Here is a 23,309-nt window from a genome sequence, read left to right on the forward strand (position 1 = left end):
AAGTGAATATTTTGCCATGCTCGAGAACCAGAAGAGGAAGAAAAGGGTGAAAGGCCACTTTTCTACTATGTGAGAAGGATCAAAATCATCATACGGTCATGGATCGTCTAGTCCCTCATTTCAGAAATCAACAATACACACAACTCTTCAAGGATCGCCTCAAGGAGCTACTTCTACTGCATCTTTCTTACTAACACCATATAATAAAATGAATGCCCAACCAATACGTTTGTGCTTACTATACCTCCTACTTTAAATCCTACCCCTTTCTCTTGTACAGCACACTGCTCCTCCATCAATAGTTGTGCACTTTGTAAAGTTTGTGCTTAAGCCTGTGTCACCTCTATAAAAACAAGTGTATTGGTCAGCGGTTATAAGGTTCCTGAGTATAATGATCTCCTGGCAGAAGAAAGGGCTGCTATGAAGGCATTCGTCCACATTAATTTCATTTTACAGGCTACTTCAGGCTCGATATTTTTCCATGAGCTGCTCAACAAACCTGCGATTCTGTGATTGAAAGGGACGTGTGTAAAGGGGGAAATTAGGTCTAATCACCTCATTACATGAATCCATACAGAATTATGTGAACCTCAATAGAAGGCAAAAATCTCTTGCTGATAGGAACAAAATTGTAGCTGGTTAAAAATACCGCTGTCAGACCACAACGTTTTGACCACTGCAGAAACCATATTCCACCTGTGCTCTATATCCTCAATTCTGCTCATCAAAACTGCTGTTTATTTCAAAGCCCTAGCAGCGGCATTTAGGTGCTCAGGTGGCATGCAGACATCCCATCACAGATACCCAAAATTAATGCGTAAGGTGTCTGTGCACTGACCTGTGCCTTGTAAGAGTGATTCATCTCAAAGAGAAAGTTTCTTTCTTTCAGATCAGTCTTTTTAGAGCACTAGACGCCCCCAGTACTCTCTCACCACCTGGGAGCTTCTCATGTTCCAAACACCCCCAAAACTTCCCTTTTCAACTGATACCAAAGGTCAGTCTGTTGCCTTACAAATAAATACTTTTCTTCTTGCATATTTCTCCTTATAAATATGTGCTGTAAACAATAAAGCTTTCTGTTCCTAACTTCATCTGACAATTAGATAGCTGTTTTGGTAAATCCACCCTATGCAGGGCTATGAATTCCACCTGAAGGTGAATGGTTCGAAGTTAGGAGGTGAGAGTGGGGTAGGAGAGGGAATGTTGCAATAACAGCAACTGTTGCATGGCTAAACACTTATAAGGTCCCAAAGGCGAGACCTATTGGCTATGCCAATGCTTGTTTGTTGTTGGTGGGCATTGACGGACCTCCATTTGGTGTACCCTTGTGATGTCGTCGTGCTTTCTATGGAAGTTCCCACCTTTGGTCGCCATCATATTATTCTTTTTTTCCCTCCATTGGGTCTGGATACATGCAGAAGGCTCTCCAACTATTGAAAGAAAAATGTGCCCAAAACCAGGGGAAAAAGCCCCAAAAGTCAATTGGAGCGAAGACATCAGAAGACTGTCCTGGAGTAGCTTTTAGTGAGACTGTTCCGGAGAATACATGTGCAGGGCACTCCCTATACATGGTGACGGAGAAGACACCATTCCAGTTTTATAGAAATTGTCACCATAAGTTTGCTAAAAAAAAAAAAAGGCCAACAACCAGTTTGCAATCTCTGTCTGCCGGTAAATCACTGAAGTGAAGATTACAACGCCTGTTCAGCGTTCACCCCAAAGACTTTGAGGGTAAGACCGTGGCAGACAACAGCCCAACATACCATGCAGGGCCAGCATTCCCGCTCCGTATCTGAGTCTTGGGTCTCTCCAGCAATGAGGAGCAGAACATCGCCGAAGGTCCAGAAGGAGATACGAAGGCTGACATCCAGATCATGGACGTAGACACACAAGGGGGTAAGAAGACATCTCGAACAGAGGTAAGAGACACTTCGTCCTTGAAGAACTTATTCGAGTCCTGAAAATCTGACTCTAAATCCTCGAAGCAAGCTTCAACGTTGAAGCACTTGACGACTGCAAGCATGACCAGAGAGAAAAGTACCCTCAGACCACTAGATGGCAGAATAATGCATGTGAATCCAAACAATTCTTCAAGCTGCAAAACTACACAGATAGGTAAGAAACTTTAAGTTGTGTAGCTGGAGACCTTAATTTTGAGTTTAGCAGTGGGTTTCTGAAAATTGGCAAGGATAAAGGCTTTCATCTTGGACTCTAAATGGACCTTATCGAGGACCCTAGAGAGAGAGCTCCAGTCTACTCTATCGAACGCCTTCTCTGCATCAAGCGAGAGAAGGGCCATGAGTTGTTTCTGTCTTTCAGCCACCTCCAGAAGAGCCATTGCCAGCTGCCTGTTGTCGTTCACCTGCTGATTGCTCAGCTAGTCATCTTGATGCTGGGCCTGGGATAGGGTAGAGTTGTAGTTTTGAAAGACCTCAAGTATTTTGTCAGCTGATCGCGTGATAGCTCTAGGTTCTGGGCAAATATCAGTCGCCCTATCTTGAAGCCTGTACTTGATACAGCTTTGCTCTGCACAATTCCACCTGAGCTCTGTGTTAAACACTTTGAGGGTATTTATGCTGAGCCAAATTCTACTCTCATACTCTGTAACTTTCATGGTCTTCATGATCCTATTGTTCCTGTAACCTTTTCCTATGAAGAGGTGTGTGATGCTATCCAGGTGCTTCCATCAAGCTAGGCCCCCGGCACTGATGGCGTTCCCCATAGATGTTTTTAAATCTAGTCTTGCACTTTTGGTCTCCTTTGATTATGCTATATCTCAATGCAGTTGCTAAGCATTCCATTCCCTAGCTATGCTCTTATTCAGTGATAGTCACCGTTTTTGAAAAGGGGAATCATGTGGACCCTAAATATTATGGACCTATTTCCCTGATATGTTCTTTGGTTAAGATCTTTGGCAGGGTGTTTTTAAACGGGCCAATGAATTGGGCCCTTGAAAATAGTGTTTTATTGGATGTCCAGAATGGGTTTCAGCTTGGAGACTGTCAATCAGTGTCTTAATTTGTACATGATTATCCATAAATACACAGTGGCCAAGCAAGGAGCTCTACACTGGGCACCACATTTGACACTGTGGGGTGGAATCTAACTTGGTATTTCTTTTGCACAATTTTCTCCTCACTCTTTCGTCTGTTTATTTGGGCTCCCAGTGTGAATGTACTAATCATTTAAACTTGAAAAGAGAGGGTTCAACAAGCCTCTGTTTCTTTTTACTCTCTATATTAATAATTTGGAAAAGGTGCTAATTGAGGGTGGCTCTGATATTCCCTGGATTGCTAATTGTTCTATCCAGGTTCTGCTTTATGCAGATGATGCCGTTGTTATTTCTAGAACTGCATTGGGGGCTGTATCGCCTACTTAATGCTTTTGTCCTTTTTATGAACAGTCTCAACTTGAGAACTAATTTGTCAAAGTCTCATTTAATGGTGATAGGTCCTTGGTCCACCCAGTTGAGAACCATTAGGGTTCAAGGTAATACGATTAGTTGTGTTTCTACTTTTCCTTATTTTGGCGTCCAATTTGATTCTTCCCTGATTTGGTCTTGTTTATTTCCTGCTAGAAACATTATGTTCGCCAGGAGCGTTTTCTCTTTTTGACTTTGCAAATAGGCTGGGGCACTAATCTGTTACAATCCTGCTCAATATCTACATAGCAAAATGTGTCCCTTTGGTTGCCCATGGTGTGATCTCTGGGGCTACTCAAATATTTCGGCCCCCTTAGTTGAAAATAATATTCTTAGAAGATTTTTATGCCTTCCTCAGAGTACGCCTTCCTTTATTATATTGAGGAACTGGGCCTTGGATTTCTAGAGATCACTTTACAGCTATGGCCACTTCTTCTCAGGTTATCTGTTTGACTGTGCCCTGAGAAAAGTTTTAATCGTCTTGTTTTAAAGGATTGTCTGGCTTTGGACCGTGAGACCAGTATCCCTTGGTTTAATCACAATAAATAGATTTTTAGCAAACTTGGCCAACCCGATCTATTTAGAAACCCAGATTCAGTAGTTCAACCTGTTATTATTACCTGGACCATGCTAGCCTTTAGGGCACTCAAAGCCAAAGAGAGAGAGAGTGTGTTGCTTTGAAAAAAACAAAGTAAAAAACTATCTGTTCGAGGCATATGAGCTGCAGATTACACACTTTTGCATAGATCGCCATCTGGTGTTGGGCCCGGATGTTTGCAGTTTGTTTTCACGAGGTCGGTGACTCCTCCCTTGGTTCATATTGCGCATGGGCTTCGGCTCCATCCTCAGATTGTTTTTTTCCGCCATCGGGCTCGGATGTAATACTTCGCGCTCCGGTTCCGAACATTCCAGTTCGACGATCGAAGCGAAATCCTCGCTCTCCGCGGTATTGTTTAGATACTGATCTCCTCAATCACCTTCTTCTTCGACGCACCTTCGATTCCAGTCATCGACGGCGGCCTTCGGGCCTATCCAGGCTCCGGTCCCGGCTGATGGAAAGAACTCCATTCAAGAAGTGCCCTCAATGTGGGTCCAAATTCCCCCACACCGATCATTGTGAGGTGTGCAACCTCTGCCTCTCCCCTGAACACGAGGTTCGAAACTGTCCCGCCTGCAAGTCTTTTAGATCCAAATGACTATTCGAGATCGAAGAGCCAGACGAAAAATGGCGCACTCCTCGACCTCCGTTCCAGTCGACATCTTCGGGGACGACGTCGAAGCTCCGGGACACCAGCACACCGAAGAGGACCTAGTCGGTGCTTCCGAAGACAACTCGGATGTGGAGGACATCACCCAGGCGCAGAGGGTCGTGAGTAAAATACCCCCTCCCACGCAGACACCCAAAAAGGCTTCGGTCACGCCTTCGCCTTCGGGTCTAGGCAAGACCAAAGACACTGCTTCGAACACCCCACCTTCGGACCCGGTGACGAAGCCAAGTAAGCCTTCCGGCGGCTCGGGCTCGAGCCAGCCTGCCAGCGGTGCCGAAAAACACCCTTCGGCACCGAAGAAAAGATCGGCCTCTATCTCGACACCGAGCTCCACACCAAAGCCCTCGGTGTCAAAACCCAGCCTCTCGGTGCCGACCAAACACCATAAGGCCCTCGGCACCGACACTCCCGTGCCGAAGCCGGTCTCGGCACCGAACAAAAAATCGGAGGTTCCCAAAAAGCACGGCACAGACAAGCCTAAGAATCCGTCGGCCCCAACCGAACAACCAGTGTCGCAAGAGCTTTTTACACCGGATCCTTTGCAAAAGACACTTACCAAGGATGCAAAAACTGGACATTTGGCACGGTCTTCTAAAAAGAGACATTTGGACAAACCAGCTCCACCTCCGCCTCCAAAGAGGAAGGACTGTGCTACCTCCCCTTTCAGAGTGCCTTCCCCGCCTCCTCCACCTCCTCCACCCTCTCCACCTCCAACCCTGCCTCATCGCTCTCCGACCCCGTCTCCAGACCATGATGATCAGGGGGACCCATACTACGACCCAGCAGATGTGCCACATGACCCCACCCCTACAGGATCCCCAGACCCCTGGGATGATTATAATAATCCAGACATTCCAGATGTCCCACAAGATGATCTCTATCCATCCAGGCCATCGCCACCAGAAGACTCACTAGGTTTTCACCACCTACTTCAGAGGGCGGCACATTATCATGGGGTAGAGCTACACTCTGACCCAGTAGAGGAAGATTTCCTCCTAGACACCTTTGATACTGCACATAGGTCTACTGCTATACTACCTATGCTCAAAGAGGTAATAAAACATGGTCAGAGGTTTTTAAAGACCCAGTCAGGGCTAGGGTCCTAAACCCACGCATAGAAAAAAAGTATAAAGCTGCCCCTACAGATCCTGCCTACATCAAAGGGCCAGCGCCGCTGGATTCCCTAGTGGTATCCACCGCAAGAAAAAGATCAAATTCCCAGGCGTCAGGAGAAGTACCACCACCTGACAAAGAATCAAAGCTCCTGGACGCGTCAGGAAAATGCACTGCGTCACAGGCAGCTAATATATGGCGTATCGCCAACACTCAAGCGCTATTGGCCAGATACGACAGAGCGCATTATGCTGAACTAGAAACCATCATGCACCATCTCCCAGAAAAATATAAAACTAGGGCCAATGAATTAATCCAAGATGGTAAGACCATAACTAATACCTCTATACGCTGTGCCTTAGACGCAGCAGACACAGCTTCCAGGGCCATTAACACCAGTGTCCTACTCCTTCGACACGCTTGGCTGAGGGTGTCAGGCTTTAAACCCCAGGTACAAGCCTCCATATTAAACCATCCGTTCGATCAGGAACATTTATTCGGTCCAAAGATAGATGAGGCCCTCGAAGATGAAAAAAGATACAGATACGGCGAAATCTATGGGAGCCCTACAGTCACACCCTCCTAGACGCTCCTTTCGCTGCTCTTCCTTTCGGGGCACGGGCAGAGGCTACTCCTCAGATAGCGTGTCCACGTCCTACAAATCCCCTCCTCAGTCCACCTTCACCAAAGGTTATCAAAGAGGCGGCTATAGAGGAAATAACAATAAAGGCAGAGGCAAAACAAACACCGCCCGCTCTGCCACACCGCCTACCCAATGACTTTCCTCTGCTCCCCCCAGACCATCCCACTCCGGTCGGGGGCAGACTACAAAATTTCCTTCACTTCTGGGAGTCCATCACATCAGACAAGTGGGTGACCCAAATTATTCGTTCAGGGTACTGCCTGGAACTCACATGTACCCCCCACACCCCCAACATTCCACCCAGGCAACGCCCAATGTCACAAGAACATTCCACGTTACTAAAACAGGAGGTGATCTCCCGCCTACAAAAACACGCAATAGAACAGGTCCCCCACGATCAGCAAAATGTACGGGTCTACTCCCTATATTTTCTGATACCAAAAAGAGACAAAACTCTACGACCTATCTTAGATCTCCGGCCTCTAAACACATACATACATTCGGACCATTTTCACATGGTAACACTTCAGCAGGTACTTCCGCTCCTCTCCCAGAACGACTTTCTCACCACACTGGACTTGAAAGACGCGTACTTTCACATTCCGGTACACCATGCTCACAGAAAGTACCTCAGATTCGTAGTGGACGGGCAACACTACCAGTTCAAGGTGCTCCCATTCGGGGTCACAACAGCACCACGGGTATTTACCAAGTGCCTAGCGGTAGTGGCGGCACACCTCAGAAGACAGCACATTCACGTCTTCCCGTATCTGGACGACTGGCTGATAAAAGCCGTGTCCTACAACCAATGTGTACACCACACCGCCACTACAATCCAGCTACTTCACCAACTAGGCTTCACGGTGAACCACCAAAGTCCCAACTAACACCATCCCACATAAAGCAATACCTCGGTGCCACCATAGATACCTCAAAAGCCATTGCCTACTCTAATCCGGCAAGGATCGCAAGCATTCAGGCTTTGCGTCAAAAATTCATACTTCAACACTCCCTCCCAACAAGAGTGTTTATGCAACTGATAGGGATGATGGCCTCTTGCATTTTCATAGTGCCTCATGCAAGACTCCAGATGCGTCCACTCCAAGAGTGCTTAGCGCACCAATTTAACCAGGCCCAGGGGCAACTGACAGATCTGGTGTTGGTAGACGGTCGCACCCATCGCTCTCTGCAGTGGTGGAACACCACAAATCTTTCCAGAGGTCGACCGTTCCTGGACCCGGTTCCACAAATAATCCTGGCAACAGACGCATCGCTCTCCGGCTGGGGAGCTCATCTACTACACCTCACAGTGCAGGGCACATGGACGCCGCAACAAAGGTTACTCCACATCAATCATCTGGAGTTACTGGCAATCTTTCTAGCCCTAAAATCCTTTCACACACAGATTTTAGGCAAGGCAGTCCTTATCCGCACAGACAACATGACCGCCATGTACTACATCCAAAAACAAGGCGGCACACACTCTCCACAGCTCTCTCAACTAGCACAGAGCATATCGAGATGGGCAATTCCACACAATCTTTCTCCTAGCCCAGCATGTCCCAGGAGTCCAGAACACCATGGCAGATCTGCTCAGCAGACAGACGCAGCAGATCCACGAGTGGGAACTTTACCCGCAGGTTCTTCACCCGTTCTTTCAGATGTGGGGGCATCCACAGATAGACCTATTCGCCACCCACGAAAACAAAACATGCCCAAGCTTCGCCACCAGATACCCACACCCATTGTCCAAAGGCAATGCGATATGGATGAACTGGTCAGGCAAATTTGCATACGCCTTTCCACCTCTCCCACTAATTCCATTAGTGGTGCGAAAGCTACAACAGCACTCCCTCACACTGATTCTAATAGCTCCAACATGGGCCAGACAACCCTGGTACACCACGCTGCTGGAACTCTCAGTAGTGCCACACCAAAAGTTGCACCTCTCACCATGCCTCCTAACCCAGAACCATGGAGAGATCAGACACCCGGACCCAGCTCAGCTCAACCTTGTGATCTGGCTCCTGAGATCCTAGGATTCGGATACCTTAACCTTCCCCCTGACTGTATGAATGTTATCAGAGAAGCTAGACGTCCTACCACTAGAGCCTGCTACGCTGCCAAGTGGAAAAGATTTGTTGTTTATTGCCATAACAACACAATCAACCCTCTAGACGCATCCATACAGCACATCATATGCTACCTACTACACCTACAAAGATGTAACCTAGCATATACATCCATTCGGCTACACCTCGCAGCAATTGCCGCTTACTTACAAAACAGACAGCACCTATCACTTTTTTAGAGTGCCTGCCATTAAAGCCTTCATGGAAGGCCTAAAACGAATAATTCCCCCCAGAGTGCCACCCTCACCTGTGTGGAACTTAAATATAGTGCTCACAAGGCTAATGGGACCGCCTTTTGAACCCTTGCATAAATGCGAACTGCAATTCCTCACATGGAAAACAGCTTTCCTTGTACCATCACCTCCCTTAGAAGGGTCAGTGAGATACAAGCACTTACTATACAAGAACCTTTTCTCCAAATGCACCCGAACAAGGTTGTCCTACGTACCAACCCAAAAATCCTACCCAAAGTCATCTTACCCTTTCATCTAAACCAATTGGTAGAATTACCGTTTTTTTTCTCGCAACCTCACTGTTGCAGAAAGGGCTCTACACACACTGGATGTTAAAAGGGCCTTGCTTTACTATATCCTGAGAACACAACCTTTCAGGAAGACAAAGCAACTGTTTGTCTTTCTCTCCACCTCACAAAGGCAACCCCATCTCTAAATCAGGGATAGCTAGGTGGATTGTAAAATGCATATAGATTTGCTACCACAAAGCAAAACGCACGCTATCTGTTCCCCCCTAAAGCCCACTCTACAAGAAAGATAGGGGCTTCTATGGCTTTTCTAGGGAACATCCCATTAGATGATATCTGCAAGGCAGCTACATGGTCAACACCGCTCACTTTCACTAAACATTACTGTGTAGATGTGCAAACCAAGCAACAAGCTAGTGTGGGCCAGGCTGTACTAAAAACACTATTTCAAACCACTGCAGCAGATACCGGTGGTCGCCGCTAAAGTTGGGAACTGCTATAAAGTCTATGCAAAAGTGTGTAATCTGCAGCTCATATGCCTCGAACGGAATATGCTACTTACCAGTATGCATCTGTTATTGGCATGTAGAGCTGCAGATCTACACACGCCCACCCGCCTCCCCTTCTACCTGTATCTGGTCCGGTCTATCTTATTTAGATACAACACACATGGGTTTCTTCACTGTTATTACTACGCTCCATCTTTCCCTGTTGGCGAAAAACAATCTGTGGCTGGAGTCGAAGCCCATGCGCAATACGAACCAAGGGAGGAGTCACCGACCTCGTGACTTCCAAAGACTTTCCAAGAGGAAAAACAAACTGCAAACATCCGGGCCCAACACCAGATGGCGATCTATGCAAAAGTGTGTAGATCTGCAGCTCTACATGCCAAGAACAGATGCATACTGGTAAGTAGCATATTCCTTCCTTGCAAACCACAGTTTTTTATGGAGCTTTATTTAACTTTTGATTTATTGAATCATCATCATTTTTTATTGACTAGATTTAGGCTGAACTTTATTCACCATTTGCTGGCCATACCTTGTGGGATCTAATTTGAATCGGTCCCTATCCCCATGTAAATGTGACTACGCCTCGCAACACTGTTTTGTCCCTTTTTAAAAAAGCTTGACAGTTCTTTCATTATGCCATTGTTTGAACACTTTTTGTTCAAGTTCGTCCTGCTTTGCTTTAGCTTATGTTAATATCTGATGTGAAGACTTGCGTTTATGTGGCTAATTTTTTGTCTGGTGCTGTTCTACAGTTTTTTTTATGTTTTATTTTTATCTTTTATGGTTTGTTTTTATAAGCCAAATAAAGATTATGATGATGATGAGTTAATGTGTTTTGCGGTCCAGTAATGCTATGCTGGATGCATGAATCTTGAGGCTGAGGAAGTACCTTGTGGTTTATAATTTCCACCGAAATAAACCAGCGTTTTCCTCCTCTTGTGGAAAGCGTCTCCAGTCTGCACTCAGTTCAATAAAGTTTCAATAATTCAGATTGTAATCCAAAAAGTGTTTAGAAAATGTTCATTCATTTTCTTTTTTCATAACTTTACTCATTGTGACGTTAAATTCACTTTTACAACTTTATAGCAATTTTACAATTATGCCCAATGCATTTCAGGCTACGTCCTTCATCATTTGCCTGTTTCTACAAAAATAGAAGAAACTATATTCAATAAGAAATTTGTCCAATCTTAATAGGAGTAACAACCATGCACACTTTGTGCTGTTAATAATGGTGACCAAACCTCTATAAATGTATATGATGGTTTAACTGATTTCTGTAATGTCTTCTCTTATTTCCTCGTAGTAGTGTTCTTTAAAGAGTGATGCCTGGTGGAATAATAATCAAGTAGTGAACGTTATGGTGCTCAATGTTAAACCATTATTCGAAAAATGTGCGATATTAGTTAACTGACCGGTGAAGGTAAACCGTTTATCTCATGCATATAATTGTGAAACTTAAACTAAAAATAGTGTTTAGACAGGATAAATATCTCTCAATAATCAGATAAGTGAGTAGGCAGAGCATCTGCCTCATGCTTTTTTTTATGTCGTGCTACTAAAAAACTGAAAAGTTGAAGAGCGGAGCACTTAAGTAGTGCACCTACCTCTTTGGTAAAACTAGCGCACACAATGGTAATCTCTTAAAACTGTCTCCCCGAGAGTGAGCTTACCTGCAAAGCCGCATATGCCACGTCTTCACAATTTCAAGCATTCGTAATTTATACCGTGTTTAAATGCCCTTACTAACCCGGAAGTTCTTTCGTAATGCAAAATATGCCTGATGTGAAAAATGATTTAAAGTGACAAAGTGTTACATTGCAACAAGAAAGTGCCCAAAACTTCTACTTTTATTACTAAAATTAACTATATATCGGGCTCTGTGTGCTCTAGGTATGAAACAATGGCCCTCCTTTTGACAGGGATGTTCAAAACCTTCACACTAAGAGAGAGTATCTTCAAAGTTTCATCCGTCATCGTCGTGTGAGAGTAGGGTCAAGCTATGTGTCATCCCGTCGCTCTTTTGTCCAGGAAAGGGTGGTTCTACGTGTACTGTGCCCTTGCATCTCAATAATTTATGTGAGGGAGTTGCAGAGTCAGCTAGTTCCAGTCCTTGGCGATCTCAAGCATTGGTACCTATTAACTAAAAACAATTAGACAAAAACAAAAGGGAACTGTAGTATCTGGAAGGGGCTGAGCCACAAGGGCAACCTCCGCCATCTCCGGAGTAAGAAAAACCATGGGGTCCATAGTGGGCATTGGCATTCAGCAAGGGTCCCGCCCCCTTCACTCCCCCCGGCCTCGACAGCTACTGTAGCGTGAAATCCCGGGTTACTGTGCGTCCTCGACATCATCGCCATGTTGGTTGTGCACCAAATCTCCTGCTATGCTCTCCAGAACTGCTTTTCTCTCTTGATCTATTGTATCGGAGTCTGGTTTGGCCATCCCCTTGCCCCTCGACCTCCTCCTCCATCTCAGATACCTACTAGGCCCAGGGCCTGCCCTTTTGCTATTCCCGATAGCTCCCTTCATGGTGTCTATATGGAGAATGTCGCAGGCTGCTTGGAAGGAGCACAACTGATAAGTTAGCCGAAAGGGATGGCCCCAAGAATATGAAGTGTTGTGCTCCTGTAGAAAGGCCTCCACCGGGCAAAACTCACTTCTTTTCTATAGCGTGATGGCCGAAAGATCTTGAAAAATTGAAGGGAGTGGCCACGAAAGTGTACCAGAGCAGAGTCTCGCTTTCCGGAGGATGCGCTCCTTCAGTGCGAAGCTGTGAATACATGCCAAGTTATCTGGTGGGGGCAGATTTGAGGCCCTAGGCATGCCCGCTTTGGTGATCCCTGTCTATTTTGATGTCTGCAGTCTGGACGTCCCCTAGAAAGGCCCTCTGTGTCTCCTCTGGGCGAGTGAGAATCGGCCAGGCGGTATGTCTGGTGCGGTCGATGACCTCCCCCACTACCAGGACACGCCTTGAAATGCAGACAAGTCACAAGTCGTCGGAAGGCCAGGTCTGGGGCCTCCTCCTACTCGTGGGAGGGGTGGATATCAGGCAACCCCTCCCGTAGTCTCTGCTGGTGCCTCAACTCCGCATTGCTCTGGTACCTCAATCAGGGCCTGGGCGGTCCGCGTTCGGCAGGCCTCTGACGATCTCTCAGGGCCCTGCTCGGTGGGTCTGTGTGCTTCAGGTGTTCCCCCTTTCTCGCTGTCTTATGTGGTCCCTCGGGTCTGGAAAGTTAAGTGTGGGGGAAGGGAGGTGTCAGGAAGCCATCAGACCGCCCCGTCGCTTAGTCTCCGGAGCACGCTGGGGGCCCTGGGCCACGCCTCTCTTCGCAGGCCGCAATGGAATCCCTCCGAGGTGCTGGCATTGCTGTGGTCTGTGTTGGGCCCGCTCCGCTGCCCCCTCGCTCTCACCTTTCTCCCCGGCTTCCCGCTCGAGCCTCCCAGGCCCCTGGCATTCAGTTCTCTGGGGATCGGGTGTCACGAGGGCTGCCTCCGCCTCGCCGGATCCCCGGTGCTTGACGGCTACCTGCAGCCAAGCCTTTCTCCTCACCGGTCTCGGCCGCTGTCCCCGCGGCGAGCGATCTGTGACAGTTGCTGTGGGTCCTGCTCTGCTGCCCCCTAGCCTCTCTCCAGCAGGGCAGCGGACGATCGCAGCTCAACTCTGCTTCTGGTTGTGCTGGGCTCGTCACTCAAGGGCAGCTGCCGCGCGTCGATGCACACTCCAGGCGCTCTCGTTTCGCTCCGGGGAATCAGCCCGGATCGAATCTCCAGATGTCGCCCCTGGCGTCCCCAGAGATATCCCTGTCCGGGTACCGCTGGGCACCCCGGGATATGGCTATTTTGGTCAAGGCCGGAGCGGAGGGATCAGTTTCATGTCCGCTCACTCCGCCATCTTGGCAACGCCCCCCGCTAAGGGATTTGTATTCCACTCGGCATCACACTTTAAAGAACACTACTACGAGGAAATAAGAGAAGACATTACAGAAATTATCAGTTAAATCATCATATAAACTTATAGAGGTTTGTTCACCATTATTAATAGCACAAAGTGTGCATGGCTATTACTCATATTAAGATTGGACGAATTTCTTATTGAATATAGTTTCTTCTGTTTTTGTAGGGACTGGGCCCTGATGAAGGGCGTAGCCCGAAATGCATTGGGCATAATAGTTACATTTTGAAAAAGTTGTAAACGTGAATACAACGTCACAACGGGTAAAGTTATGAAAAAAGAAAATAAATTAACATTTCCTTAACACTTTTTGGATTACAATCTGAATTATTGAAACTTCCTTGAACTGAGTGCAGACTGGAGACGCTTTCCACGGGAGGTGGAAAACGCTGGTTTATTTAATTTACTCCTATCTCTCACTCAGGAGATTATACCAATCTGCACCGAAATATCTGATTACACTTGAATACATGTGTGCTTGAGCCTTTCCATGTTTGGATTTATATTATTATAACTCACCAACATATTATAGATCTTGTTTCATGACAACATTTAATATGGAGAGCAACCGTAAAGCAGCTTCTTATAGCTGCTTTTTTTGTTGGTGGGAGATCTTTCCTAGGCAATAAGTGGCAGCTGCATATTAAAGTTTAAATTGGTTGACCATGGTACCAAAAGTGTCTTATAATATCAAAAGCGGAACATGAAAAAATTACACAGTTTTAATAGCACACAGCAAACCTGGACAAAACAAAGAAAACTTTTTTTTTTTTTTTTTTTTACTTTTCATATGCAGATTATTAAGTTTGTGGGAACGGCCCTGGTATGTGTGTTACTTTTTGATTACAGTTGGGTTTTTCTACAGCTACACAATGTTTTCTTATTTTCTAGAAGACCGTAATAGCTCCAGTTAGTTTGTGCTCCATTGCTTCCTAGCTACGTTTGTTCTATACAAGTAACGATACACATTTACATAATAGAAAGAACATTTTAATGGAGATAAAGCAGCTTGAAGGCTCTGAACATTGATAGGGTGCGAGGGCGTTTTGTGATGAGAGGATGTTAATGTTGACCGTGCCAAATGTGCGGGCAGTTATACGCCATGAAGATAGTTGCAAAGTTTGGGGACTGTGTTGTAGATGGCCTTTTAACCATGGCCCTGGCCGTTTTAGCCATGGTCTGAGCTTATATTGTGCACTGATTGTTTGGCAGAGCTCATGTTTGCAAACATGGCTTGGTAGATAATTTTGTTGAGGGGAGCAAACGCAAATGGAGAATTACCACCATGACACATTCAGCTCTTTTGTTCAGGGCTGGGCAGCTGTTGCAGTGGAGGTAATGGCACATGCTTTTGTTGAATAGACTCCCTTGGGTTAGTGGTCTATAGGAGAGGAAGTCGGGGATTTCCAGTGGGAGAAGGGAGGGTCTTAGAAGCTGTTGCAAATTGAAGGTAAAATGTTTGTCTTGCAGAGTCTAACTTTAGGGAATGAAGCGCCATGAAACAGTCAGAGATTCTCAATTTTAAGAGGGTTTGTTTTCTGGTATGTCTAAACATGTGCACTGATAACGCTTTTTTCTAAATGCCTTTTTCCCCCCCTCTACAGGACATGAAGAATGCCATTATCACCCCCTGCAACCATTTCTTTCATGCTGGATGTCTTAAAAAATGGCTGTATGTACAAGAGACCTGCCCCCTATGCCACTGCCAGCTGAAAAACTCTTCACAACAGCAACCAGTACCAGAAGCTATGCCTGCCCCAAATGTGGTAGCTGAGCCGTTAGCCGCTGAACCAGAACCTGCTAAGCAGCCAACACTTGAAGAAGCAGCAGCTTCAGTATGTCAGGACCTGAACACCGTGAATCCTGGAAATTCATCAACAGAGCAAGCCTGTCTGAGCACACCGGGAAAGAATGAGACTACATGCCCAAATATGACCCAAGAAAAACTCTTGCCGGTGAGATGGCACGAAGTTGTGAATCTACATGGCTCAGACTCCAGCATGTCCTTAAGGAAGGAGCAGCAAGGGGTGAAGTGTCGGGAAGGCATTACTGAAAGATTTGCTGCTCCGTTGCTTGGGTGGGATGAGGTTTTAACTCCTGAGCATCCAGTCATTAATGGTCCAGTGGGCCAGGTGAGACAGTCCGAGAAGCGAGGGAGCCAAGATGCTACAGAGGACTGCATCTCTACGTTAGTATTTGAAGCGGATTCTAGCATGGGGAAGAGACATTGCTGAGAGCACTTCCTGTACACTTGACGTGCTTTCCACCCCAGCTTCCTTCAACCAGATCCACAGTTAATGCTGATAAAGTGTCATTAGTAATATCTGGAGCGGGTTATGTTGATGTTTTGGCTGGAGCTGTGCTCTGGAAATGGCTGTCTATTCCTAGTGCAGCCACTTTGATTGAGAGGGTGGCAAAGGCTCCTTGTGAACATTCTGCAAGGAAAGGCTGATACAGCAGCTCTGCAGTATGGATGCTGCTGGCTGAGAATATTTCATCTGCAGGGAGCCCCGTGGGCAGTGAGACTTCCCTCCCAGCCCTCGTATTGCAGGGAGGAAAGCAGAGCCTGAGGATTCCCTGAAAGTCCTTTGACTCAGAGCTGTGTGAGAGTTCTGTACAGCACCCAAGAGAATCAAAAGGGAAAGGGCTGCTTATGTGGGCAGATTAATGCACGCGCTTGCATGCACATGCACGCTGTGTACACGTATATACTCACACATCAGGTTCTGTGGGGGGGCACAATGACATTAATCTGCTACAGCTGGAACTGCAGGGAATGTGTCCACCGCTTTCAAGAGGAAATGTGATGGATATATATACTTAAATATATATCTATATTCCCTTTTATTTAGATTTTTGTAAAATGACTCTTGTCCCTTTATGATGTAAAACTCGAGTTCCAGAGATCACTTTCAATAACTAGAGGTGTGAAAGTGGGAGGAGCTTTAGATTACTGACAGGGTACTCAGGGGTTGTTGAATTATGTGTAACCATCAATTCTTGCAATTGATTTAACAGTATTAAATTGAGGCCAATTATGCACTTTTGGGAATGAATATGCAGTGATGTGTATGACCAAGAGCTGCCAGCAACCCAAAGTTCTTTGGATTTGCACCTTTATTTTCCTTTTTGAAGAGATTTTGTCGTATTTAAATTTTTACCTCCATATAACTGCTTTAGTTTGAATGTATAGAAATGAAGCAATTTTATATGTGAATTTTGATATAAAAATAGTGACTTATTTATACAAATCCGCTTTGCTTTAAAGGAAGGTAGTGTTCCTGTCCGACTTCAAAATTATGAAGTAATTTTTTTAAATCATTTTTAGTGTTACATTTGGATGTAGACTGACAATAGGTTAAATGTCCTAATAAATGACATTTGAACATGCATTGAGTGGTGGTAATCAGTCTGCTGTTGAATGAAGTACAGTGTTGTTTTAAAAAAAGCTTTTTTTATAGGTGCAAGCTATTTAAACAGTATAACTGGAACCAAGCAACATTTGCTAGTTGGCTAAAGCTCAAAGTGAAGTAGCTCTGATATTCCATTCATGTTTCATTGGGCCCTTGCCCTGGCCAACCATCCCCTGCCTCCTCCTCCTTAAACTCCACCTGTTCCCCCTCCCATTTCCATGCCCATCATCTGTCTTTTCTAGATCATGGCAATCATGCGCTGTTCCTGTATGATTTGCCTCACTATACTCCACAATTCCAGCTGTCATACATCGTATGCTGGTTTGATATAGCTTACAGTTGCGACTAATGTATGAAAGAAGTATGGTTCAGGGGAGCCAAGTGGATGCTCAGTTTGGTGTCTTTTTTGGGGGGACAAAACCTATTAACCTTTTTGTGGAATTAAAATTAATAATGCTTAGTCTGGCTAAGTGTAAGGGTAAAAACTATCCTTTTCTTTCAAGTCCTTTGGAAGTCATGGATGTTAGGTTAACCTTTCCTCCCCATATTGAGTGAACTGAACACACTAGCCACGTGACCCTAATTCCCATGAAGTGATGATGTAGCCTATTAAAAAAATGGGCTGAGTAAGAGGATATTTTGGGTAAAACACCTGTATACCTGACAGACGAGTGGACTATCCATAGATTAAATATTCTAACTTGAAATTAAATCTTGCTAAGGCCAGGAAGCTGGGGAATGGTTTCTGTGTGTTGACATGGAGGCAGGCTTGTAAGATGCTGGAAAGCCACTGCCAGTTAAGGAATCCTCTTACTCTACACCTGCTCTTCACCATTCATCATGGCAGGCTGGAGAGATAAATCACGCAGAGCTGATGTTATTGCCCTGGAACTTCCCTCCCCTCTGAGAGATTTTCACCTTTAAATGGAAGACTTCATATGGTATTGTGGATCCTTCTTAAATCATTCTTAGCAAACTTTTGGAAGCATGGTTGCTGAAAAACTTCTTGCATCATAAGGGTAAACTTCTACAATGAATTATTAACAAGTTGTGTTCCACCCTGCTTCCATATGACACTTATAGCCATCCATTAAAATAAATGCTAATACTTTTGTAAGTAATGACACTCTAGCTTATTTTCCATGGGTTGAGCAGTCTAAAACTTAATGTTCGAGGAATATGAGCTGCAGATCACACACTAAGCATAGATCACCATCTGGTGTTGAGCCCAGATGTTTGCTCTTGTTTTTGTCTTGGAAAAGTCCTTGGAAGTCACGAGATAGGTGACTCCTCCTTTGGATGATCGTGCGAATGGGCATCGGCTCCATCTTCAGATAGTTTTTTTCCGCCATCGGGCTCGGATGTGTTTCTTGCGCTCCAGTTCGGAACCGTCACCGATTTCACTCTCGACGCGCAATTCTTCACCCTTCTCCGGTATTGTTTTCGATCGCGATCCCTAGTCGTCGCACATCTCTTCCACATTGAAGTCCTCGATTCCGGTCGTCAACGAAGGCCTTCTGGCCTACCTGGGCCTTGGTATCTGGCTCATGGGAAGGACACCATTCAAGAAATGTCCTCAATGTGGGTCGAAATTTCCCCACACCGATCTGCATGAGGTGTGCAACCTCTGCTTATCTCCGGAGCACGAGGCCAGAGACTGTGCAGCTTATGCCTCTTTCCGCTCAAAGAAGACCATTCGAGATCGTCGAGCCAGGAGAACAATGACTCGCTCGTCGGCGCCCATCCCCGATGACCTCTTCCAGGAGGACGTCGATGTACCTGAACAGGAGCGAATCGAAGAAGGCCCCATCAGCGCCTCCGAAGCCGATGACTCTGACATAGAGGACATCACTCCTGGGCAGCGGGTCATAAGTAAAGACGTCGACACCGACCCCTTCCCTGCACCATCGAAAAAGGCTTCGTACACACCTTCACATTCGGGCCCAGGTGCACACCGAGAGACTGCTTCCCATGCCCTGCCCTCGGGCCCAGCAAAGAAGCCTACAAAGCCTTCATGCGACTCAGGCTCGAGTCAGTCTGCCATCGGTACCGAGCGGACACCGGCACCGAAAAATAAACCACCCTCCTCCTCCGTGCCGATCGCTGCCTCCACATCCAAGCCCTCGGCACCGAAATCTACAGGCACTGCACCATCGACTCCGAAAAAACACTCGGAACCGAGCAAAAAGCCGATCCCTAAAGCTTCGGATTCACACCCTTCGGAGCCGAAAAAACCCTCGGATCCGAAAAAACACCCGGTTCCACAACCGAACACGGTGACTGTAAAACATCACAGTTCTAAGACAAAGGAACACAACACCGTTCCAGAGTCTCTGCCGCGCAAGTCTTCCGACCCAAAACGGTCGGCGCCGAGAGACCAACCTCCATCAGAAGAGCTATTTAAGCCAGACCCTAAACAGAAAACTCTTCTAAAAGACCCTAAAACTGGTCAGATGACTTTAAGTACAAAGAAGAGACCATTGGATACACCTGTACCGGCTCCACCACCAAAATAAAAAAGGGACATTGCCACATCTCCCCTCAGGGTCCCTTCTCCACCATCTCCTCATCCACCCCACCATTCTCCTACACCATCTCCTCCACCAATGGATGATGATGATGACACGGGAAGGGGTGCGGATGATGATCCAAGAGGGGATCCACCTTATTCCCCTGACCCCTGGGACGATTATAGTTCGCCAGATGTCCCTAATGTTCCACAGGATGACATCTACCCCTCCAGGCCTTCCCCTCCGGAGGACACAATGGGTTTTCATCAGCTTCTACACAGAGCTGCCCAATACCACGGGGTCGACTTACATACTGACCCCGTGGAAGAGGATTTCTTTATGGACACCTCTGATAACCCACAAAGGTCCACCACTATTCTGCCCATGCTCAAAGGAGTTACCAAGCATGCACCTGAGGTATTTAAAGATCCTGACAGGGCTAGGGTTATTAACCCCAGGATCGAGGAAAAAATACAAGGCTGCCCCAGCGTACATTAAGGGCCCCGTACCACTAGACTCCCTTGTAGTCTTCAATGCTAGAAAGAGGGCCAACTCTCAAACATCAGGGGACGCTCCACCCCCGATAAAGAGTCCAAACACTTAGACGCCTCTGGCAAAAAAAACGCTTCACAGGCAGTTAACATATGGCATATCGCCAACACTCAAGCACTGTTAGCTAGGTATGATAGGGCACATTACGACCAACTTGAAACCCTATTGCAACACCTCCTGGACAAATATAAGGACTAAGCCAATCACCTTATACAAGAGGGGAAACTCATCAGCAACACCTCCATTCATTGCGCGCTGGACGTGGCAGATGCCGCCTCCAGAGCTGTCAACACAAGTGTTCTCCTGCGTAGACATGCCTGGCTACGCATTTCAGGCTTCAAACCTGAAGTACAAAGTTCCATCTTAAACCAACCATTTGATCAGGAACACTTATTTGGCCCCAATGTTGATTCATCCCTTGAAAAGATGAAAAGGGACACGGACATAGCTAAATCAATGGGAGCCTTGCAATCGCAAGCTCCCAGACGTTCTTTTCGTCGTCCCTCTTATAAAGGCACCTCCAGAGGCTACTCCGCTGACAACCCCTCCACCTCGTATAAGACTCCCACCCAGTCTACATTCACCAGAGGTTACCATAGAGGAGGCTACAGAGGCAACAATAGCAAAGGTAGAGGCAAGACCAACAATACCCGCTCTGCCCCCACCCCTTCCCAATGACTTTCCACCGTTCTCCCCGGCCCATTCCACTCCAGTCTGGGGAAGATTACAACAGTTCCTGCCTGTTTGGACCAACATCACCACAGACAGGTGGGTGAGACAAATTATTCAATCGGGCTACTGTCTACAACTCTCTTTACCTCCCCAAACATACCACCCAAGCAGCGCCCAATGTCGTTAAAACATTTATCACTGCTCAAACAGGAAGTCTTCTCCCTCCTACAAAAGAATGCAATAGAACCAGTTCCCCTGCACCAACAAAACACAGGAGTTTACTCCCTGTATTTTCTCATACCAAAAAAGGACTGCTCTCTGAGACCTATTCTAGACCTCAGATCCCTAAACCTCTACATACAGTCAGACCATTTTCACATGGTCACACTTCAGCAGGTCCTTCCTCTTCTTTCACTAGGCGACTTCCTTGCCACTCTAGGTCTCAAAGACGCCTACTTCCACATTCCCATTCACACATCTCGCAGGAAATATCTCCGGTTTGTAGTGGACGGTCAACACTACCAATTCAAAGTACTCCCTTTCGGAGTCACCACAGCACCCCGGGTTTTCACCAAGTGCCTGGCGGTAGTGGCAGCTCATCTAAGAAGACAGCACATTCACGTCTTCCCATATCTAGACGACTGGCTCATTAAAGCCAGCTCATACAGTCAGTGCATACACCACCCTCACACCACTATTCAACTAGTCCACGACTTGGGGTTCACAGTAAACCACTCAAAGTCTCCTCTACAACCGTCCCACATACAACAGTACCTAGGGGCCACAATAGACCCCTCCAAAAGCGCTCGCTTATCCCAGTCCAGCCAGGATAGCAAGCATACAAGCCCTCATAACCAAATTTCCGCCTCAACACTCTCTTCCAGCTCGAGTGTTCATGCAACTCATAGGGATGATGGCCTCTTGCATATGCGTAGTGCCTCATGCAAGACTCCAGATGCGTCCTCTCCAAGAGTGTCTAGCACGCTAATGGAACCAGGCTCAAGGTCAGTTAACAGATCTGGTGTTGGTAGACGGTCGCACTCACCGCTCTCTGCAGTGGTGGAGCACCAAAAACCTTTCCAAAGGGCGACCGTTCTTGGAGCCAGTTCCGTAAATTGTCCTGACAGCAGATGCATCGCTCTCCGGCTGGGGAGCTCATCTTTTACATCACACCATGCAGGGCAGGTGGACTCCTCAACAGAAATTACTCCACATCAACCACCTGGAGTTACTAGCCATAGTCCTAGCCCTAAAGGCATTCCAGAAGCAAATATCAGGCAAGGCTGTCCTAGTCCGCACAGACAACATGACAGCCATGTACTACATACAGAAACAAGACGGGGCACATTCTCTACAGCTCTCTTAACTAGCACAAAGCATATGGAGATGGGCTCTACCGCAGAACATTTTTCTCCTAGCCCAACATGTCCCTGGAGTCCAAAACAACATAGCCGATCTGTTAAGCCGTCAAACGCAACAGATTCACGAGTGGGAACTTTATCCGCAAGTTCTTCAACCATTTTTTCAAATGTGGGGCCAACCACACATTGACCTCTTCGCCACACACGAAAACGCCAAATGCCCAACCTGCGCCGCCAGATTCAAACACCCGTTGTCCAAAGGCAATGCGATATGGATGAATTGGTCTGGCAGATTTGCGTACGCTTTTCCGCCTCTCCCACTCATTCCACTGGTAGTGCGAAAACTACAGCAACACTCACTGACTCTCATTCTAGTTGCTCCAACTTGGGCCAGACAACCGTGGTACACCACATTACTGGAACTCTGTGGTCCCGCACCAAAAACTGCACCTCTCCCCCCATGCCTCTTAACCCAGAACCGTGAAGAGATCAGACACCCGGACCCAGCTCAGCTCAACCTTGCGATCTGGCTCCTGAAGTCTTAGAATTCGGTTACCTTAACCTTCCTCCTGACTGTATGAATGTTATTAAAGAGGCTAGACGTCCCACCACTAGAGGCTGCTATGCAGCCAAGTGGAAAAGATTTGTTATATATTGTCATAACAACACCATCAATCCCCTAGATGTGTCTATCCAACACATCATAGGTTACCTGCTGCATCTCCAACGGTGTAACTTTGCATATACATCTATCAGGTTGCACCTCGCTGCCATAGCGGCCTATTTACAAAATAGACAACATTTTCAGAGTACCTGCCATCAAAGCATTTATGGAAGGCCTCAAAAGAATAATTCCTCCCAGAGTACCACCCTCACCTGTGTGGAATTTAAACATAGTTCTCACAAGACTAATGGGTCCTCCATTTGAACCTCTACATAAATGTGAGCTACAATTTTTAACATGGAAAGTTGCTTTCTTAGTAGCCATCACTTCTCTTATAAGAGTTAGTGAACTCCAAGCACTAGCCATTCAGGAACCTTTTTATACAAATACATCAAAATAAGGTTGTTCTCCGAACCAATCCTAAATTCCTCCCTAAGGTTTTCTCCCTTTCACCTAAATCAATCTGTAGAGTTGCCAGCGTTCTTCTCGCAACCACAAACAGTTGCAGAAAGGGCTCTTTACACTCTAGATGTCAAAAGAGCACTGCTTTATTACATCGAGGGAACAAAACCTTTTCGCAAGGCAGAACAACTTTTTGAATCCTTCTCGCCA

The 23,309-nt window shown here is 46.4% G+C and overlaps 1 protein-coding gene across 3 annotated transcripts in view; it reads left to right on the plus strand.

Annotated features, from left to right (window-relative positions):
- The window catches only part of RNF145 (ring finger protein 145), a 248,514-nt gene extending 231,597 nt beyond the window's left edge, over nucleotides 1–16,917 (plus strand). For all 3 annotated transcript variants that reach the window (XM_085617590.1, XM_085617591.1, XM_085617592.1), the window contains exon 11: nucleotides 15,130–16,917. In XM_085617590.1, coding sequence (XP_085473716.1) covers nucleotides 15,130–15,759 — 630 coding nt within the window. In that variant the 3' untranslated portion in view covers nucleotides 15,760–16,917. The remainder of the gene's footprint in view (nucleotides 1–15,129) is intronic.
- The last annotated feature ends 6,392 nt before the right edge of the window (nucleotides 16,918–23,309 follow it).

This window comes from Triturus cristatus, chromosome 7 (assembly GCF_964204655.1).
Source record: "Triturus cristatus chromosome 7, aTriCri1.1, whole genome shotgun sequence".
NCBI lineage: Eukaryota > Metazoa > Chordata > Amphibia > Caudata > Salamandridae > Triturus > Triturus cristatus.